Genomic DNA, 16,849 nt, shown 5'->3' on the forward strand with positions numbered 1-16,849 from the left:
CCATTAGATTAAATGGTACTGCTATTACACAACTTTCTTATAACACAGGTTTGCATGAGAACAGAACTACTGCATTAAAGCAGAACTGATTGTATATGAAAAAGCCTCTGTTTAAACAAGCCATTCCATTGATGGAGACTAAAATCCATTTGTCTTGGGCTGGAAAGATAGCAAGGAGATATTGAAAATCAAATAAATAATCTTTTGGAAATAATAAGATTTGGCAGTATAACCCCCAACAAAATGCTACTGTCAGAAACTTGATTTTTTTTAAAAACTCAAATTTTGTGCAGATAGCTGTAACCAGGAAACGAGTTCCAAAATTGGCTAAGGATGGTACATGGTCAGATTTGGTGCATTGGGAATTGGCAAAGGCTGTACTGGTCTTGAATATTATACAAATAGATATGATAGGAATGCCCAGCATTGACAATAAAATAACGTCTTGGTGATATATAGAGGGTGCTCTTTGGAAGTTGGGAATACAGGTCGAATTTTCTCATTTGCAGTAAAAGTGTTGTGCCACATGAGATTCATGGTCTGTTTTGGCTCAGAACAACTTATCTCATGCATTTATTCTCTCTCCACTTAAGCAAGCAATCTGGCTCCTCAGTGTCCTTCTCAGGAAATCACACGGTGGAGGTGCTCACCACCATCAGAAAACTCTGTTGTTTTACAACACTGGTGCCATATTTAAAACCCACCTGCACACTACTTCAGACTCTGCAAGCTAGAAACTCAGTTGGAAAGTGTAGCACTGGAGAAGCACAGCAGGTCAGGCAGCATCCAAGGAGCAGGAGAATCGATATTTTGGGCATAAGCCCTTCATCAGGAATGCTAGAAACACATCCTCACATCATGATGCTCCACCATTACAATTCAAAGGAACTCCCCAGTTTACAGCCAGGTACCTGGAGACGTTGTGGGTGGGGTGGTTGAGGAGGACCAACCTTTCTGGGGACCATCACAGGAGATCAGGCCACTAGGCCGAGTCAACCTCAACCCAAATAGCTGCCCAATCAGTGCAATGTTCAGGGTGAATTAGTTCCAAATCCGGGTGACATGTGACTTGGAGGGGAACTTGCAAATGGTGATATTGCCATCACCTTGGCCTTCTAGGTGGTAGAGGCTGATAGAGGTGCCACACAAAAGGCTGCTGCACAAGGTAAAGATGCATGGCATTATGGGTAATGTACGAGCACGGGTAGAGGATTGGTTATCTAACAGGAAGCAAAGAGTGGGGATAAATTAGTGCTTTTCTGGCTGGCAATCAGTGACTAGTGGTGTACCTCAGGAACCAGTGTTGGGATTGCAATTATTCATAATTTCCATAGATGATTTGGAGTTTGGGATGTGTAGTATGTCAAAGTTTGGGATGACATTTTGGTAGACCAAAGTGTGGAAATGACTGAAACTTTGCCCACTCATTTAAACTATCTACGTCCCTTTGCAAAGGTCTGGCAGATGGAGTACAATGTTAATAAATGTAAAATCATCCATTTTGGTAGGAATAACACTAAAAATAAAGACAATTTTTGAATTGTAAAAAATTGCAGCATGTTGCTATGCAGAGGGACCTGGGTGTCCTTGTGCATGAATCACAGAGGGATGGTCTTCAGGAACAACAGGTAATTGAGAAGGCAAATAGAATGTTGTCCTTCAATGCTAAAGGGATTGAGTTTAAAAGCAGGGAGGTTATGTTGCAGCTGTACAGACTGCTGGTGAGACCACACCTGGAGCACTGTGTGCAGTTTTGATCTCCTTACTTGAGAAAGGATATACTGGCACTAGAGGGAGTGCAGAGGAGATTCTGGGGTTAAAAGTGTTGGTTTACGAGGAGAGACTAAGTAGACTGGGATTATATTAATTGGAATTTAGAAGAATGAGGGGGGATCTTACAGAAGCATGTAAAATTATAAAGGGAATAGATACGGTAGAAGTAGAGAGGATGTTTCCACTGGCAGGTGAAACTAGGACAAGAGAGTGTAGCCTCAAAATTAGGGGGAGCAGATTTAGGACTGAATTGAGAAGGAACTTCTTCACTCAGAGGGTTGTGAATCTGTGGAATTCTGTGACCTGTAAAGTAGTCGAAGTTACAATAGTGCCTATTTTTAAAGTTAAGATAGATAAATTTTTGAACAGCAAAGGAATTAAGGGTTGTGGTGAGAGGGTAGATAAATGGAGCTGAGTCCATGAAAAGGTCAGCCATGATCTTACTCAATGGTGGAGCAGGCTCGAAGGGCCAGATTGCCTATTCTTGCTCCTAGTTCTTATGTTCGCTGTCAAATGAGCTGTTGAGAGTCATGTAGTGCATTGCGCACGTTACACACTGCTGCTACTGTGCATTGGTCTTGGACGAAATGAATACTGAAGGTGGTGATTGGGGTGGCTGTCAAGCAGAATTTCTTGTCATGGATGATGTTGAGTGACTTGAGTGTTATTGGAGCTGCACTCATTCAAGCAAATGGGAATATTCCATCGCACTCCTAACTTCAGTTGCAGATGGTGGGCAGGCTCTGAAGAGTCAGGAGGTGAGTTATACGTCACAGAAATTCTAGCCTCTCACGTGCTCGTCTTGCCATTGTATTCATACAGCTATTCGGTTGAGTTTCTGGTCAATGGTAGTCAACAGGATGTTGATAGCACAGGATTCAGTGATGGTAATAATGAATGCCAAGGGGTGATAATAAGATACTTTCTTATTAAAGGTGGCCATTGCTGAGCATTTGTATAATGCAAGTCTTACTTTCTAAACCTGGATAATGTAAAGCAAAGCTTTACAACTGCAAATTATTCTTCTTCAGGACTGAAAGGGTTGAAAAATTATGCTTGTTATCCTGTAGATAATGGGGAAGCAGGAACGAGTGGAAACAATTATGAAGATTATTGATCAGGTATTGCTACATTTGAACACTGATTGCTTCAGTATCTGAAGAGTTACAAATGATACTCACCACTGTGCACTGATGATTGCACATTGGAACCACTGACCTTGTGATGGAGGGAAGGTCATTAATGAAGTAGCTGAATATGCTTGGGTTGAGGACACTATCCTGAGGAACCCTGCAGAAATGGCCTAGGACTGAGATGATTCCTTCCAAAAAAACAGCCATTTTCCTTTGTGCTTGGAATCCCTCCAATCGGGGGGAAATATTTTCTGATTCCCACTGAGTCTATTTTTATTAGGGCTCTTTGATGCCATAATTTGTCAAGTGCTGCCTGGATTTAAAGACATTTGCCATCTCTTCAGTTTTTTTTGACTAGGTTTGGACAGAGGCTGTGATGAGGTTAGAAGCTGTGTGACCCTGGCTGAACCCATACTCAGCATTAGTAAGCAGGCTATTATTAAGTGCTGCTTTACATCACTGTCAACAATACATTCCATTATTTTAATGATGATTGAGAATAAATTGAAAGGGAGTAGTAACTGGCGAGGTTGGATTTGTCCTGCTTTTTGCATACAGCATATACCTGGGCAATTTTCCATTTCAAGTCGTATTCCATTTCCATTTTGCAGGTAGAGGGATGGCTGGAAAATGGGAAGCCTTCAAAAATGAGATAATGAGAATCCAGAGAAACTATATTCCTGTTAGGGTGAAAGGAAAGGTTGGTAGGTGTAGGGAAAGCTGAATGACTAAAGAAATTGAGGGTTTGATTAAGAAAAAGAAGGAAGCATATGTCAGGTATAGACAGGAGAGATTGAGTGAATCCTTAGAAGAGTATAAAGGCAGAAGGAGTATACTTAAGAGGGAAATCAGGAAGGCAAAAAGGGGACATGAAATAGCTTGGGCAAATAGAATTAAGGAGAATCCAAAAGGTTTTTACAAATACATTAAGGACAAAAGGATAACTAGGAAGAGAATAGGGCCCCTCAAAGATCAGTAAGGCGGCCTTTGTGTGAAACCGCAGAAAATAGGGGACATACTAAATGAGGATTTTGCATCAATATTTATCGTGAAAAAAGGTATGGAAGGTATAGACTGTAGGGAAATAGATGGTGACATCTTGCAAATTGTCCATATTACAGAGGAGGCAGTGCCAAATGTCTTGAAATGGATAAAGGTGGATAAATCCCCAGGACCTGATCAGGTGTACCCTAGAACTCTCGGGAAGCTGGGAAGTGATTGCTGGGCCCCTTGCTGAGATATTTGTATCATCAATATTCACAGGCAAGGTGCCAGAAGACTGGAGGTTTGCTAACGTGGTGCCACTGTTTAAGAAGGGTGGTAAGGACAAACCAGGGAACTCTCGACCAGTGAGCCTGATATCGGTGGTGGGCAAGTTGTTGGAGGCAATCCTGAGGGACAGGATTTATACATATTTGAAAAGGCAAGCACTGATTAGGGATAGTCAACATGGCTTTGTGCGTGGGATGTCATGTCTCACAAATTTGATTGAGTTTTTTGAGGAAGTAACAAAGAAGATTGATGAGGGCAGAGTGGTAGATATGATCTATATGGACTTCAGTAAGGTGTTCAAGAAGGTTCCCCATGGGAGATTGGTTAGCAAGGTTAGGTCTCATGGAATACAAGGAGAACTTGCCATTTGGATACAGAACTGGCTCAAGGTAGAAGACAGAGGATGGTGGTGGAGGGTTGTTTTTCAGACTGGAGGCCTGTGACCAGTGGAGTGCCACAAGGATCGGTGCTGGGTCCAATACTTTTTGTAATTTACATAAATGATATGGATGTAAGCATAAGTTAGTAAGTTTGCAGATGACACCAAAATTGGAGGTGTAGTGGACAGCGAAGAGGATTCCCTCATATTACAACAGGATCTTGACCAGATGGGCCAATGGGCTGAGAAGCGGCAGATGGAGTTTAATTCAGATAAATGCGAGGTGCTGCATTGTGGGAAAGCAAATTTTAGCCGGACTTATACGCTTAATGGTACGGTCCTAATGAGTGTTGCTGAACAAAGAGACCTTGGAGTGCAGGTTCAGAACTCCTTGAAAGTGGAGTCGCAGGTAGATAGGATAGTGAAGAAGGCGTTTGGTATGCTTTCCTTTATTGGTCAGAGAATTGAGTACAGGAGTTGGGAGGTCATGTTGCGGCTGTACAGGACATTGGTTAGGCCACTGTTGGAATTTTGCATACAATTCTGGTCTCCGTCCTATCGGAAAGATGTTGTGAAACCTGAAAGGATTCAGAAAGGACTTACAAAGGTGTTGCCAGGGTTGGAGGATTTGAGCCAAAGGGAGAGGCTGAACAGGCTGGGGCTGTTTTCCCTGGAGCGTCGGAGGCTGAGGGGTGACCTTATAGAGGTTTACAAAATTATGAGGGGCATGGATAGGGTAAATAGGCAAAGTCTTTTCCCTGGAGTCGGGGAGTCTAGAACTAGAGGGCATAGGTTTAGGGTGAGAGGGGAAAGATATAAAAGAGACCTATGGGGCAACTTTTTCAGACAGAGGGTGGCACTGCCAGAGGAAGTGGTGAAGGCTGGTACAATTTCAACATTTAAGAGGCATTTGGATGGGTATATGAATCAGAAGAGTTTGGAGGGATATGGGCCGGGTGCTGGCAGGTGGGACTAGATTGGGTTGGGATATCTGATCGGCATGGACAGATTGGACCAAAGGGTCTGTTTCCATGCTGTATATCTCTATGACTCTATGGCTCTAAGTCGTGGGGTCGCACAGTTCAGAAATAGGCCCTTTGGGCCAACTCGTCCTTGCTGACCAGATTTCCTAAACTGAATTAGTCCATTTGTCTGTGTTTGGCCCATATCCCTTTAAATATTTCCCATCCATGTACAGTACCTGTTCAAATGTCTCTTAAATATTGTAATTGTACCCATCTCTACCACCTTCCCTGGCAACCTGTTTCACGTATGCACCACCTTCTGGGTGAAAACTTTGCCCGTCAGGTTCTTTCGCCTCACACTTTAAACTTATGCTCTCTAGATATGGACTCCCCCTACCCTGTGAAAAGATCCATTCACCCTATCTACGCTCTCATGATTTTATAAACCTCTTTAAGATCGCTTATCAGCCTCCGACACTCAAGGAAAAAGTCACATTCTTCCCTCCAATACCAGTAACATCTTTGAAAGTCTTTTTTGCATCATTTCCAGTTTCATATATTTATTTCTATAACAGGCCAACCAGAATTGTATGCAGTATGCCAAATGTGGCCTTACCAATGTCTGATACACCAGCAACATACTGTCCCAATTCCTGTAATCAGTCTCTGACTGATGAAAGCAAGCATGCCAAATATGGTCTTCACTGCCCTGTCTACCTGAGACACCACTTTCAAGGAAGTATGTACCTGTACCTCTAGGTGTCTCTGTTCGACAAAATTCCCCAGCCTCACCATTAACTATCTAAGCCCTGCCCTGGTTTGTCTTACCAAAATGCAACACCTCACATTTATCTGAATTAAACTCTATGTACTCTGCCTTCATCCATCTTCTTGGTCACCTCTTCAAAAAACTCCATCAAATTTGTGAGACACAATTTCCCATGCACAAAGCATTTTCCTAATCAGTCCTCACCTTTCCAAATGCAGGTAGATGCTGTCTCTCAGAAATCCCTACAACAACTTACCCTCCACTGATGTTAGGCTCACCAGTCTGTTGTTTCCTGGCTTTTCCTTGCAGCCTTTCTCAAATAATAACACCCTCCAGTCTTCCAGCACCTCCAACCGTGGCTCTCAACAATACAAATATCTCTGCTAGGGGTTACCAAGTCAGTGCCAGTATTGTAACTGTTCTGGAACAGCTTGGTGAGGGCACAGTCAGTCTTCAGTATGTGATTACATCCATTCCAGCTTTCAGCGTTCACTCAGTTCTACGGGAGCTACATTTCACTGTTTCAAAACATCTGAAATGTTCAGTTTCACCCAGCAATGGGAAGGGGGATGTGTTGTTATTGTCAGGTTTTTACCAGGTCATGGAGTTCATGGCTCACTGAAGAGGACTTCAAAAGTTACACATTCAGTTGGACACAGGGAGAGAGACTCCATGTTGCAGTGCTGCTGAGAAGGTCAGTTACCGCTGCTCCTCACTAACATCTGGGGCCTGTGCCAAAATTGAGAGAACTGTCCCACAGATCAGTCAAGTAACAGCCTGACATAGTCCTCCAGAATTATACCTTACAATATACCAGACACTATCTGTGTAGTTTAGCTACCTTCCCAGCAGTACTGCAACATGGTGTCTCTCTCTCCCTGTGTCCAACCGAATGTGTAACTTTTGAAGTTCTCTTCAGTGAGCCATGAACTCTGTGAGCTGGTAAAAACCTGACAATAACAACACATCCCCCTCCCCATTGCTGGGTGAAACTGAACATTTCAGATGTTTTGAAACAGTGAAATGTAGCACCCTTGGAACTGAGTGAACCCTGAAGGTTACAATCCCACAGAAAGCTGGAATGGATGTAATCACATACTGAAGACTTGTGTTTCAGAACTAGCTGTGCGCCTTACCAAGCTGTTCCAGAACAGTTACATCACTAACTGGCATCACGAACTGGCACTGCTATACACAGTGACTTGTTATCCCATCTGGTTTCATTCCTTTTATCAGTTTTGTTGTAATTAAATACAATTGAATAGCTGTCCATTTCAGTGGACAGTTAAGAGTCAATCACATTGTCATGGATGTGGAATCACGTGGGGGCTAGATCAGGCAAAAGGAAAAGGCAGATTTCCTTTCCTAAAGGATACTGATGAACCAGATGGAGTTTTATGACAATCAGCAATGGTCAACATTACACTGGCTCTTAATTCCATCTGCAGCAACTGGAGTTGTATCAATGTCCCAAAGCATTAGCTTCAGTCTATGGATCAGTTGGACAGTAACAACACCACTACCCAACTTTGCCCCTCTTCTACTATTATAACAAGTTGTAATACTTTAGACAACAAGACAAGGACATTGACTGGTTTCTTATCCCTCACAGATATTGAAATGTCATAGGATACAGATTCCAAGCTGGAAAATAAGATTGGAAAGAATGTATTAAAAGTTGGATACAGTGGCAGAAATGTGTAATGAAGATTTCCCACCCCATTTCCCTGCAGCAGCAATGAAACTGAGCTGTACAGTGGAACAGTATCAAGAAAGCTTCATAACACCAGCATCAAGCAAATACACTTTGGCTCCTTTAAACACAAACTGTAAAGTTACACTTGTTACTGAGTCATACAATTGGTTCTCCTCCCTGAGTATCTTCTGCAATGCCAACCAGTGTGGCTCAAATATAATCTTGTTAGAAACTAAAGTGTGGCCTTAATATGTCAAACATTTGGCACAGCAAGCCTTTGGAGTGAACAATAAACAGTTCACTAATGGAATACATGCCAGGAGCTGAAGTGGATGCCACATTTCCAGATCTTCCCAACTGACATAAAACGCAAAAGTAACTAACTATTAGCATGGGCCAACAAACTTATGTCTCTATATTTATGAAGAAATAACATTATACAGAAGTAAGACAAATACTTTAACGTATATTGCACTGCACTTCCTCCAGATAAAAAAACAATACAGGTTTCAAAGTCTGTAAAATGTTCCTTTGGAACTCTGAGTTGCACATTCATGATAAAAAAAAGTTACATGGGACTGAATTTATGACACTGGTTTAGATCTACTGCAGATCAGCAAAGTAGGATGATACTGAGGAATGAAAGCTGCTGGCTCAAGCCATTTACCACCCATATGTTTCCAGTCCAAGGTCGCCACAAAAGGTAAAATGTTTGTAATTAATACATACCATAAATCACGCTGTATAAGTTGACTCAGTGTATAAGGCAGTCCCATTTTCTACAAAGTGTGTCTCGGTCTACAGTCGTCATATAAATCAAACATCTCACCCTCTGACCCCCAGCCACTTCTGACAATAAATTTCCTCAGTTCTTGGTTTATTACAATTTCAAAATCATCAATTGTTAAAAATGTAGAAATGCAGAAAGACCGTATAAATCCAAAGACACCTTTGGAAATAAAAGTGACTCAGTGTTTAGCACTGCTACCTCACAGCACCAGGGAGCCAGGTTCGATTCCAGCCTCAGGCAACTATCTGTGTGGAGTTTACACATTCTCCGTGTCTGCCCGGGTTTCCTCCGGGTGCTCTGATTTCCTCCCACAATCCAAAGATGTGCAGGTTAGGAGAATTGGCCGTGCTACATTGCCCATCATGTTCAGGGATGTGTAGGTTAGGTGCATTAGTCAGGGATAAATATAGAGTGAGGTTACTCTTTGGATGGTTGGTGTGGACTTGTTGGGCCAAATGGCCTATTTCCACATTGTAGGATTTCATGAACACTGAACTTCGTAGTTCCATGAAAAAGATGACCCACAACCTTAAAAAGTAACTTATTGAAACCACGTTGAGAATTTACAACAAAATGTATGTGAGATTTTTCATCCTGATTATTAACACTTTCCTTACTGTTTTATATGAATTGTAAAACTCTGCAGTGGTCAAATTTCTATGGGTGGTGTTGGTACATTTTACCATAGCAACTCTATGAAACCTTTTTACTCGATGAAACTCAAGGCAGAGACACTAATGGAGAGTAAAAGCGTCTTAACGGCAGTTGAAGTTAGTGCACATTTGAAAAGAGTCTCTGTTGTATTAATAAATGAATAGTTTTTAGGATAAGCTAATGTGAATGATTTCGATTGATTTGTAAACAATCTATGGAGTTACATGTGTCTCAATTAATCAAATACAAATTAATGGTCCTCTAGTTTGTTTTCTTATTAGTGAATTATAATATAGGAAGGAAAATTCTTTGAAATTTGCAATTGAGTTTAATATAGGTACATTGCTTGGTTACTTGCAGAGTGTAGTTAGATGGAGACAGTGGTTTGTTTTGGCACAAGTTTTCTACTGCAAGATATGAGAACAAACTGAATTTTGCAAGTAAAATAATGAAAATATTCCAGCTCCCAAGAAGAGTACAGCTTTTGTTTCTTTTCATGTGAGCAGTGTACATTTGTTCTGTGTCTCGAATATAAGGCTAAGTGTTTACTTTCCTTTTTGCAGCCTGGTCTGACACATTTTATACTTGCTATTGAAGTCAACCCCTGCTTTGGGAAGAAGGCTGAGAGGCTTCGGGGGTAGACACAGACTGCAATCTATTGCATTTTTATAAGCCTTTCAGACTCCTGTCTCCAGCAAGGAACACACCTTCAGGTCAAAACAAAGCTACATGTGCTTTGTTTGCAAGGCATCCCAAAGGTGAAGCCATTACAGCAGATTAAGTGCAAGTACATAATAGTCCAATGACCAACAGAAATTATTTCTATCAATTGTGGACTTTATTTTTGCTAATATATTAGTAATATAATACATGTGAGCCATTGTCCCCATAGATCACACTCCCCTACTTCCACAAACACCTGAATCAGCAAATCAGACAGCTTTGTATTCGACATATTACATAAATATATAACAGATTAATGAAAGTTTCTCCAAGATGGTACATTGTTCCTCTATATTCTTTCTAATAACAGATATTTTAAATCAGCTTACCCTATGGATTATTCCGGTTGAATGAATATACTGAAAGAAAAATGAATAGTATCTATTATCACAATATTGTTATCATTATTTCACTTAATTAAAATGTTGTTTTATTCAGAGTAAATTCATCAAATCAGAATGTTCAGATGTAACTCTGTGTAAGTTTCTGTGAATTAAAATTGGGCCAGAAGTTTCAAAATAGATGAAATGTAAAAAAAAATCTATCCGGCAGGTACATGATGTAGTGCATTGATATGTAAACATGCTGTGTTACATGGTAACACAAGACAGTTTCATAAACCCAATTTGGCATACTGACTGCTTCAAATTCCTACAGCTTGTTAGAAGAGAAAAAAAAGTGAGCGATGGCTATATCTACACAGTAATTCATCTTTCTGAGTTATCTTCAAAAGTAGAAGAGATAAGAATAATAGCAATTGGCTGCCAGGATCTCCCTTTGGACAGAGTTGATTTTCATAGTGGCCTTTTTTTCAGAAAGGGGTGAAAAATAGAACAGGCATCATATAATCATATAGCATTTGCCTTGAAAGTGGAAATTCAGATAGATTCAATGGTCACTATTTGAACTATGTTGCTGGACCATACATCTGATGTACCCCATGGTATCCCTGGTTCAAATTCCCTAGGTTGTCCTGGGGTCTCAGAAACCAGGGTTAAAAATGTTATTGTTTTTTTTCTGATTTTGTAGCAATGAAAAAAAGACCTGGGCTATTATCAACGATAGCATAAGATGGATGAAAACTTGCATGCGTGTTTTTGTTTAGTGCTATCTATTTTCTTCTCTTCTACATAATCTCTACTTGTGAATTCATATCAAAAAACAAAGTTCTACTTAGTGCAACAAATATATTTTTTCACATTTGAATAGGAATGACTCGACAACAATTAACTCACGTTTCTTTTCATTACATTTCCCTAAACTAAACTTTATCAACACTTAAACAGCATTAACGAAATAAACTTTCTCATGATTTTGGATTTAAGGGTTAGCAAGAATATGCCTCCTTGTTTTGAACTCCCCCACCCTAGAGAAAAGACCCTTGTCATTCATCCTATCTATACTACTCATGAATTTTGTAAACCTCCTACACTTGAGTGAAAAATGTCTCAGCTTTCAAGTCTAGTTTTATATCTCAAACCCTACATTCCCGCAAAATCCTGGTAAATCTTTTCTGAACTTTCTCCAGTTTAATAATATCCTTCCTGTAACAGGGTGACCAGAACAGCACACAGGCCTCACCAACGTCCTGTACAATCTTGACATCACATCCCAACTCCTATACTCCAAAGTCTGAGCAATGAAGGCAAGCATGCTAGATGCCTACTTAATGAACCTGTCTACCTGTAATGCAAATTTCAAACAATTATGTACTTGAACTCCTAGGTCTCTGTGTTCCAAAACAATACCCAGGGTTCTACCATACCATTAATTGCATAAGTCCTGTCCTTGTTTGTATTACCAAAATACAACACCTCACATTGATCCAAATTAAACTCCATCTGCCACTCCTCAGTCCATTGACCCAATTGATCAAAATTTCTTTGTAATTTTAGATAACCTTCTTCCCTGTCCATTATCTACCATATCACCAATTTTGGTGTTGTCTGCAAACTTACTAACCATGCCTCCTAAATTCTCATCCAAATCTTTTACAGAAATGACAAACAAAAGTGGACCCAGTACCGAACCAGGTCTCCAGTCCTAGAAACAATCTCCTACCACCGCCCTCTGTCTCTTACTATTAAGCCAATACTGTATCCAATTGGCAAGCTCACCCGAAATCCCATATGATGTAACTTAATTAATTGTCCTATTGTGCAGAAGCTTGTCAAAGGGTTTACTGAAGTCCAAGTAAACAACATCTACCACTCTGCCCTCAATCATTTTGGTTACTTCATTAAAAAAACTCAATCACGTTTGTGAGACACAATTCTCCTCACATAAAACCAACTATCCCTAATCAATCTGTGTTCACACTGAGAGTTTCAATGTGGACAGATAGAATTCTAGCAACCTAAAGGGAAATCCAGCAACTCTAAAGAGCACATTATAATGAATCTTGGTTTCAAGCAGCATATTCCCTTTTGATTATGAGCATTAAATATCTTTCTCTTAAAATTGAAAAATCTGATTTATTTGTTCTGGGCAAAACAAAAACAAGGATAGATGTCGATAATGTGTCACATTTGCAAAGGAGCCTGTGTACAACAAAAAAATTTATATTTCAATATAATTCATTTATCACAATTGTATCAGACTTTACTGTTGACAAATAATTTCTGCCTTGAACACCAACAAACCTTATCCGCCTGGACACCAACAAATGTTCCAATCGATGGCTTCATCCTTAAAAATGGTACACATACTACTATTGAAGACAATATTAATACTGTAAATGAGCTGCAAATCCTTGTAATTGAAATGGCAGCATACATTTCACAACGTAACAGGTGAAAGTCTAACATGATAATGCAAAGGCAGTCAATAAGGAAAGACAGGAAATGACAATCTTTCTTAAGCAGTCCATTAGCAAAAGCATTATATTTTAACAATGTTAATGTTGTACATGGAATCACAGACATTCACCCTGAAGTGTCTGTGTTTGCTCTTTTGTAGAACGATCCAATTAATCTCACTTGTCTGCTTTTGTACCCCTTCAAGTATTTATTAAAGGGCTGACCCAGTGATTCAGTATTAGCACAGTATACAATTCAGGAAATGTGCAAAAAGCCATTTGACGTGACTGAATCTGCACAATCCTGCTACTACATACTTATGCATTAAAATAGAATTTAAATATATTGTGCTTTCATTTCATATATTTATTTTTATGCTTTTATAATACATTGCAACAATGTGTCAAAAAAAATCAAGTTATCAACAGCTTTTTGTTTCTTACCTTAAGACCTTTCAATATCTGATATAAAATGTATTGTATTTTGTCTTCCGATAGCTTTCCCATGACTTTGCTCAAATCAGCATCCATATATGGCATAACTAAGTAGCTAAAGATAAAATATTCAAGGTAAGGTGACCAACTGTTTATGTTAAATAACTATTAGCTACATAAGTTCAGTCAAAGTATATCACATGAATATCAGAATACATGTGTTTAGATCAGTGTAATTATTTAAAAATAATCTGTTATGGCGTCCTTGATTCCACTTCTATCAGATTTTAAGTCATAAAACACCAATCAAAACTCAGGCTAATTTGGACAACGACAACCTGGGAAAAAACGATCACTGATATCAGGGACTTGACAATACAATAGCAATGATTAATAAAATATGATCCTTCTAAAGTCATAGTACACATAGTTCCTTTACGCAATGGCTGCATTTTTGTACAACCCCATGTTATAGAAAAACCAGTGCTAAAAATGTTGCTGATCTAATCGCGTTACAGCCAGCTAATGTTTTAAAAATTTACACTTTAGGAACAATGTCCCCAGTTTGTTAATCACGTTATAGCAAATTCGCATTAACAAAACATACGTTATAGCAGAACAACCTGTGTCAAATTTCAGCAGTGAGTCACCACTTCAATTCCAGCCCAATGCTTACTTTAACATACATCATTCCTTGTAATTAGATGGGTTGGTCATCACTCAGGTACTATTCCAATTAAGTGTTAAGTTATTTTCATATTTTGAAAGTTGCATGGAAACCGCAGCCCTGATAGATTTAATGACTCTATGTGACTTTGGCAGCTCTGTTACTAGACTATATATTTTCATAGCACTTACAAATCATTAAATCCATCCAGTGTACGAGCTGGTGTGAAAACATCAATGAGACCAATAACCTGGAAATGAATTGTAGAGTATTTAGGCAGGATCTGTCTTGCATTAACCATTTTTCACCAACTTCTATGAAAACTAAATATATTCTGTTTTAAATGGAGTTACTTATTTTGTTTCTAAAACTTGACCACAAATCTCAACCTCAGGAAAACAGTTTGACCATAGACAAAAAGAAGTTGGATTATCAACATCTGGAGGAAACTTTTCAATTTCCTGACCTTTTCCTTGTCCAAATCAGGTTTTCCAAGCTCTATTTCCTACTCACAGCACACACATTTTTCTTGAATCAAAAATAAATGTTTGACATTTTTGTTTGGAATTTACTTCTAAAGGATTTGGAATCTCAATTCAGTCTGTTGACCTCAATTGTCCAAGGTCAGACATAATGATAGACAAGACTGTGAACCTGTCGGTCAATCTTGTCCTGTGAAAATGCATCAGGCTACCAAAGTTGTAATTTAAAGTTCTTTCAGCTAGCACCAATATAAAATAGTGAATTTTGCAAGAAAATAGGTATTGCTGAGAAAGAGAAAGGAAACGAAACAACGTTTTCTTCTATAGTTCATTGCAAGAGCAATCTAAAACGCCTGACTAGCTAGCTTGAAATGTTTGCTCGATAACTAAATCTTCACAATTATTTTATAATACCGAAAGCAAACAGATATTGCAGCACAACAACTTTTCATAACATATATTCAAAAAGTATTCATGTAAATTTACAAATATATGTATTACATGTGAAGGTTTTATTATACTTCAATCAGCCCTTCAAAATGTTTCTGGCATTTCAACCAAAAGCCGTTCTAACATCATTTTTTTTTGCATTAAGCCCTTAGAAATACGTCAGTTTTTCTCTATTCTAGTTTAACAAGTTACATTCTTCATGTTTCCTTGATCTGTATATATGTTGGAGATTTTGGACATCCAACGACAGCTGCTCAATTCAATTAAGCTAAATTTTCAGGTCTATTCCTCACAGTGTAAACTCACACTTCAGTACAACACTGAAGTAGCACTGCATAGGCAGTATTACCATATTTTCCATCCGATTTAAAAGTACATGTGAGCGTAACAGACCTCGTGATGCTATAGTTCTTCCTTTGTTCTGGCTAATATTTAATTCCTGAGACCGACTAAACACATTTGCCTGAAACCTACCAGAAATTGGCTAAGTTTCAATTTTGGTGGGCTTTATGGAGGGTTTCTCTTTCTCTGAAGCCTCATGAATTTTCCCATGTTATCTTTCTGAACTCACAACATTACCTTTACATCGTGCTTCTTTGGCAGAAGCACTAACTCCTGCCTGGGCCAGCCAGGATCCCTGGCACCAGTGCTATCTTTAAAGCCCAACATGCACCAAGCCAACAATTCACAGCTGCCTGCACAGTTCCTGTCAATTCACCCAAACACGTTGGATAGAGGAAATAATCTAGGCATGCTTGGGACACTACAAACATTGCATAGTTACAGGTTATTTCTAATGATACATATTCACACTAAAGAATACAGAATAATAATTAAACATGTACAATGTTCTTCCCTATCCAATTATCCAAAGTTTATCTTCTTCAACAGGATCTCACTGTGAACAAAGCTGGAGGGTATATGCAATCTTATAGCGACTGGAATTGTAATAGTATACCACACAATTAAATAGTAGTGATCTTTCAACGCATTTCTGAAAAAATACAAAAAAATCTCCAGTCCATTGTTTATCAAATTGTTTCTCATTGTTGTAGCTATTTTCTTTAACTCTTCACGAACTCAGTCTCTTGGATCTGAATGTTAGCTCCCAGTCATGTTCTGTGTAGTGAATAGTAGTGCCAGTGTTTTACCTGCGTCAGTTTCAGGGCTGGCTACCTCTACTATCCACTGTCTGTTTCTCAGTTTGCCGCAGACTATCTTGTGGCTGACACTTTCAGAGATATCTTGGAAACCCTGTTACCTGAGGTCGCAATGGCTTTCAATGGACTTTCCCTTCTCAAAGCTCATCATCATGGCAGTCTGAACCATGTTGACCTTTGCATGGTCTGTATACAATTTACCCAATAGTGCCAGAATTTCCTGTAAAAGGCATGTAATTGCATTCTTCGATAATTAAACTCTTACCTTGTGCGCTAGTGCTCAACATTTTCACCTACCATGTTGCTGAAACTGGTAACAAGGGAATACACAAAAAAGCAAAAACTGGAAAAACTCAGCAGGTCTGGCAGCATCTGTGGAGAGAAAGTAGAATTAACCATCTGTTTATTTCCATAACAGAATGGAGTTGGCAGTGTCTGGAAGATAGCTAATTAAAAGTTCTACCTGAATGCAAAGGTCAACATGGTTCAGACTGCCATGATGATGAGCTTTGAGAGGGGAAAGTCCATTGAAAGCCATTGCGACCTCAGGTAACAGGGTTTCCAAGATATCCCTGAAAGTGTCAGCCACAAGATAGTCTGCGGCAAACTGAGAAACAGACAGTGGGTAGTAGAGGTAGCCAGCCCTGAAACTGATGCAGGTAAAACACTGGCACTACTATTCACTACACAGAACATGACTGGGA

At 39.4% G+C, this 16,849-nt stretch overlaps 1 protein-coding gene across 1 annotated transcript in view; it reads right to left on the reverse strand.

Moving 5' to 3' along the window:
- The window catches only part of LOC132828396 (mitogen-activated protein kinase 13-like), an 80,077-nt gene that overhangs the window by 34,863 nt on the left and 28,365 nt on the right, over positions 1-16,849 (reverse strand). The window contains exons 3-5 of the mRNA XM_060845467.1: positions 14,245-14,303; positions 13,396-13,501; positions 10,484-10,513 (exon numbers count right to left, since the gene is read on the reverse strand). Coding sequence (XP_060701450.1) covers positions 10,484-10,513; positions 13,396-13,501; positions 14,245-14,303 — 195 coding nt within the window. The remainder of the gene's footprint in view (positions 1-10,483; positions 10,514-13,395; positions 13,502-14,244; positions 14,304-16,849) is intronic.

This window comes from Hemiscyllium ocellatum, chromosome 26 (genome assembly GCF_020745735.1).
Source record: "Hemiscyllium ocellatum isolate sHemOce1 chromosome 26, sHemOce1.pat.X.cur, whole genome shotgun sequence".
NCBI lineage: Eukaryota > Metazoa > Chordata > Chondrichthyes > Orectolobiformes > Hemiscylliidae > Hemiscyllium > Hemiscyllium ocellatum.